This window comes from Triticum dicoccoides, chromosome 6A, assembly GCF_002162155.2.
Source record: "Triticum dicoccoides isolate Atlit2015 ecotype Zavitan chromosome 6A, WEW_v2.0, whole genome shotgun sequence".
Taxonomy (NCBI): Eukaryota; Viridiplantae; Streptophyta; class Magnoliopsida; order Poales; family Poaceae; genus Triticum; species Triticum dicoccoides.
The window spans coordinates 195441585-195446502 of NC_041390.1; the positions used below are offsets into that span (position 1 = coordinate 195441585).

Genomic DNA, 4918 nt, shown 5'->3' on the forward strand with positions numbered 1-4918 from the left:
ATTACTCCTCCACAGAATATTAACACGTTATTCGGAACGTGGTTGGATGGGATGATTGAGCCCTATACAGCGAGACAAATTCGTGTTGGAGTATGTGCGTTATTATGGGCTATTTGAAATTGCGGAAATGATTTAGTCTTTAACAGAACATCCAATACTCATTTTTTGCAGGTTATATTCTGAGCCATTGCTTTGATCTGTATGTGGTCATTACTCACTCCGACAAAGGCTAGGGAGCATTTGGTTACTGGATCTATCCGATGGGAGATGGTTGCACGGGATATGTTCAGCCGGTTTGGATGGCGGTCATGTAATAGGATAGGCAATTAGTTTTCCTATCTTTATCTTGCCGGCCGGCGGTGGCATTTGTTTGGCTTCTTTAGCTCTCTGTGAGCAGCTTTGTTTGAGAACTTTAGACTGGTGTTGAACCTATTTGCTTGATTAATAAAGGTGGCCGTATGCATCTTTCCGATGCAGAGGCCGGGAAAGTCCCCCTTTTCCAAAAAAATATGCCAAAGCTTCGGATAAAAATATTTTTGGCCATAAAGAATAACCTTGTAGGATAATTTGTGATACACCAAGGAAATCATCTCCAAGTTTAACAGGACGGTACTACTTCCAGTCAAGAGAACACAACAAGATCATGTAAGATGATTCTTTACCTTCTGCGGTTTTGGAAAATTTTGACAACTCATTTTCAATCAAAGTTTCAATGGCCTTGATATATCACACAGACCATGTAACAGTTAGTACATACCCATACAGAAAGCACCCAGAAAACTGATTTGCATTACACTTTCTTTCTCCTTTATTAAGTCGCTACATTAATGGACATTTTTACAAACATGGTTGAGAATAAAAGAAAACAAAGGGAGATTTGCTCCAGCTCCAACTTTCCACTCCTTTATTAAGTCCCCAAATTAATGGACATTTTTTCATACATAGTCACACCGGTTGCTTACATCCATTTATAGTCCAAATGGGTGACTTCTTACATAAGCATAGCATAGACCGGTAGCTACTGGTGCGATAAGTAAAGCAGCTATGCAAGAGCACATGGATTAACACGGACAACCGGACACAGGTAAAGATCGTTCTTCCTTCGGACCGAGATGCCCATCTCCTCCGCCATATCCAGCTCGCCGGGCATGGCCTTGCCAGGGAGTTTCCAGTCGAAGTGGTACAATAGTGCGGCGAGCACAATCTCCATATTGGCCTGCGCAAACGTGATGCCCGGGCATATCCTCCGCCCAGCACCAAACGGAAGAAACTCAAAGTCGGTGCCCTTGAAGTCAACCGTGGTGCTCTCAAATCGCTCCGGCTTGAACTTCTCCGGGTGATCCCAGTGCTTTGGGTCCCTGCTGATCGCCCATGCGTTCACGAACACGGTGGTGCCCTTGGGCACGTCGTACCCCATGACATTGCACGTCTCCCGGCACTCCCTCGGGAGAAGCAGTGGCAACACCGTGTGCAGCCTCAGGGTTTCCTTGATGACGAGCTTTAGGTACTTTAGGCCAGCCAGGTCATCCTCGGTCACCGTTGATTTCCCTTGGAGGCTATTTCGCAGCTCGACTTGTGCCTTGTGCATCACTGGTGGGTTCCTCATTAGCTCTGACATGGCCCATTGGAGTGTATTCGCTGACGTCTCGCTCCCGGCGTTGAAGAGGTCCTGTATGCCAATGCACAACTTATCCACCAGCTTTAGGAAAAAACGTAGTGCATGAAGTAAATCAATTTCTCAGAAATAGTAGTTTCAGTTTTGCTAATCCTCGGTACAAAATCTTGAAAATCTGGGCCACGTTGCACATTCTTATAAAGTCTGAAATTGTAATCTTTGTATGTGTGCAACTTAACTGAAATGTTAGTTCAATTTCTGGTTTGTAGATTATGAATACTATATGGAATGACTTGTTTATTAGGACCGTTTGCTTTAAAATATGACCGAGATTTTAACTATGATTCCCAGGAAATAGTCGGCACTTTTGCTAATTCTCGATCGCCAGAAACTTGCTGAAAATCTCAATGAATGTTGCAAATCATGACGTCCAAAATTGTGTTCTTTAGGGTACGAAAGTTCAGTGAAATGTTAGTTTCTGGTTTGTAGAAAGGAGATATATGGAGTGACTTGTGACTTGTTAGTGAGAATCGTTGGATTAGAGATATGATATGACCACTTTTAGTTCTCATACAAATGGTGACAGTAGTAAAATGGGACTTACAAGGATGACGGCTTTGATGTTTCCCGTGGTGAGAGGCACCTCGAGGCCGCCTTCCTTCTGTATCCTAAGGAGCACGTCCACAAGGTCTTCCTCCTCTTCCTTGATGGCGCCTTCAGCTACGGCCTCTCTCAGCTGCCGGTGCTGCCGGAAGACGCAGTCCATGAGCTCGTACGTCTTGCGGTGGTTAAGCTCCGCGCGGCGCGCCATGCCGCCGACGGCGCTCGCGAGCCTCCACGACGGGAACATGTCGTCCAGGCTGAACCCCGCGCCGACCTTGATGATCTCCGCCAGCTCCTCCAGAAACTCCTCCCGCCTCTCGAACCTGTCCCCGATCATGGCGCGCATCGTCGAGTCCGCCACGACCGTGGCGATCCGCTCGCTGATGTTCACGGCCTGGCCCGAGGACGCCGACTCGGCGACGGCCGCGACGAGGCGGCGGGCCTCCTCCTCCCTCGCGCGGCGGAACGAGCGGACGCGCCGGGCACTGAGCAGCTCCGCCACGCACAGCTTGCGGAGCTGCCGCCACAGGGCGCCGTAGCGCGCGAACACGAGGCCCTCGCCGTCGGCCCTCAGCAGCCGCGTGGTGGCGTTCCAGGGGCGCGTCGCGAAGGTGGCGTCCTGCGTCTTCATGATCTCCCGGGCGGCGTCGGCGGACGAGGCCACGACGACGCGGAGCTCGCCAAGCTGCAGGCACATGAGCGGCGCGTCGAGCCGGCGCGCGAGGTTGGCCATGGTGCGGTGGACCAGCGGCCCGCCGCGCGCGACCTGGTGGAGGTTGCCGATCACCGGCAGCTTCCACGGGCCCGGCGGCAGGTTGAGGCTATTGTTGCCGCCACGTTTCACGAGCTTGAGGAGCAGCGGAGGGAGAAGCAGAGTCAGGACGATGCAGAGGAGGTAGCATGCGACTTGCTGCACGGCCATGGTGTTCATGAGGGCGTAGAGTGAGCGCGTGCAGTTCATGAGGGCGTAGAGTGAGCTCCCAGATGGTCACTTCTTGTGAAGAGAGCATGCATCGCTCGAGGGGGTATGGGACAAATAAGCCGGGTCACTCCATCCAAATATTGTTGCTGAGTACAGCAGTACAAGAGTCGACTTTAGTGTTGGTAGTTGGCTTGGCGTCATTGGGGATTTGGAGTTACTTGCCAACTCACCATTGCCTGTTGTGATAATGGAAGTGACCTTTTCTAATTGGGTTAATTATCCCCTTTTGCCCTTAGTGGTGTTCATGTACTCAGTTTTGCCCTCAGATACGAATTGTGCTCAGTTTTGTCTCTAGCCTGTGCGCACCGACTCGTTCCGTGAACTCTGCCGTCTCCGTCAGGTCAACCATTTGACTCGGCCCTTATAGGTGGGACCAGGCGGCAGAAACGGCCAATTTTATTCAGACCGTTGCACGCGTGGCTTGTGGGACCCAGCAGAGAGCCGTTGAGCAGAGAGCCGTTGGCGGGTGTGCTATATAAGCGGGCGACAGCGGCGGTGACCACGGCGACAGAGAGCACGGCAGTGACCACGGCGAAAGAGAGAGAGAGCACGGCGGCGGGAAGCTAGCTGTGGAGGGCGCGGCGGTGGGAAGCTAACAGTGGAGGGCGCGGCGGCGTTGAGATCCCTTCGGCTCCGAGCTCCATGTCTTCCTCAAGCTCCCGCGCCACCTCGCGGATGCAGAGTCGGGCGCGTGTGGACATGCCTGTCTTCGTCTGTCCGCGGTGCCGGGCGGGCGTTGATCGGTGGGTTTCTCAGACAGCGAGGAACCAGAATCGTCCGTTCTACGTGTGCAGCGAGAATGGGGTAAGAATCGGGGCAATTGCATCATTTTCGTGGTCGGGATCTTTGAGCAATGGGTTGATCTGTTTGGTGTTCATGCAGGTGACATGCTTCTTTCTTTGGGTCGATGCTCTGGCCAAGACTCTGATGAATGAACTGCAAGAAGAGCATGAAGAATGGTTGCGCATGCTGCCACGAACGGCAGTGGCCGCACCACGAGCTCCGTAAGAAGAGATGGAGGGCGAAGCACGCACTGACAGAGAGCTAGCTGTTGAGCTTAGGATGTTGAAGAAGAAGGTTAGGAAGCTTGAAGATCAAGCACTACCAATACCCATTTGCAAATACTTTTGGGCATTTGTAGGTATGGTAATCGCACTGGTTGTAATGTTGAAAATGTATGGAAAGCCATGAATTATGGAGGAATTTGTAATCTTGAAATTGTTTGAGAAATCTACCTAGTTTAAATGTTGGTTAAAGTTGTTTAAATGTTGAAACAAAAAGAGAAGAAGTGACCAACATTTAAATATGTTGGAAAAAAAGAGAAGAAATTAAGAATTCAGAAACTTTTGATCAATGAAATGCAGCTCTCTGCTCTGCCTTTCTGTCCAAAAAAAGGTTGCTCTTGGGCCAAATTCAGAGCGTAGAGCCAAGTGCAAGCTAGACTAATGGGCCAACTGCATCCAATTAGACCCATTCGGGGGTTCTCTTGCGTATTTTTCTGTTTTCTATTCTGATTTAATTTAGGCAGTAAATCATAATGCTGGAACTTTTTGTGGAAGCTAATTGAATTATTCCGAAGCCAAACAATTAAGGTTAGAAATTTTTTGGAGCTGTTAATTAATCCAATTCAAATACACCGTGATTTAAATCAAAGACCAAAATGTCATGGAAAATGTGCCTCAGCTGTGGTAGAGGTTTACGCCAGGTGCCAAAATAAA

The 4918-nt window shown here is 49.9% G+C and overlaps 1 protein-coding gene across 1 annotated transcript; it reads right to left on the reverse strand.

Moving 5' to 3' along the window:
* Positions 1-780: 780 nt before the first annotated feature.
* LOC119319001 (zealexin A1 synthase-like) lies at positions 781-3215 on the reverse strand. Its single transcript, XM_037593529.1, has 2 exons — positions 2220-3215; positions 781-1669 (listed from the first exon to the last, which is right to left on the reverse strand). The coding sequence occupies exons 1-2, from the start codon at positions 3177-3179 to the stop codon at positions 1043-1045; spliced, it is 1587 nt and encodes a 528-aa protein (XP_037449426.1). The 5' UTR covers positions 3180-3215; the 3' UTR covers positions 781-1042.
* Between the last annotated feature and the right edge of the window lie 1703 nt (positions 3216-4918).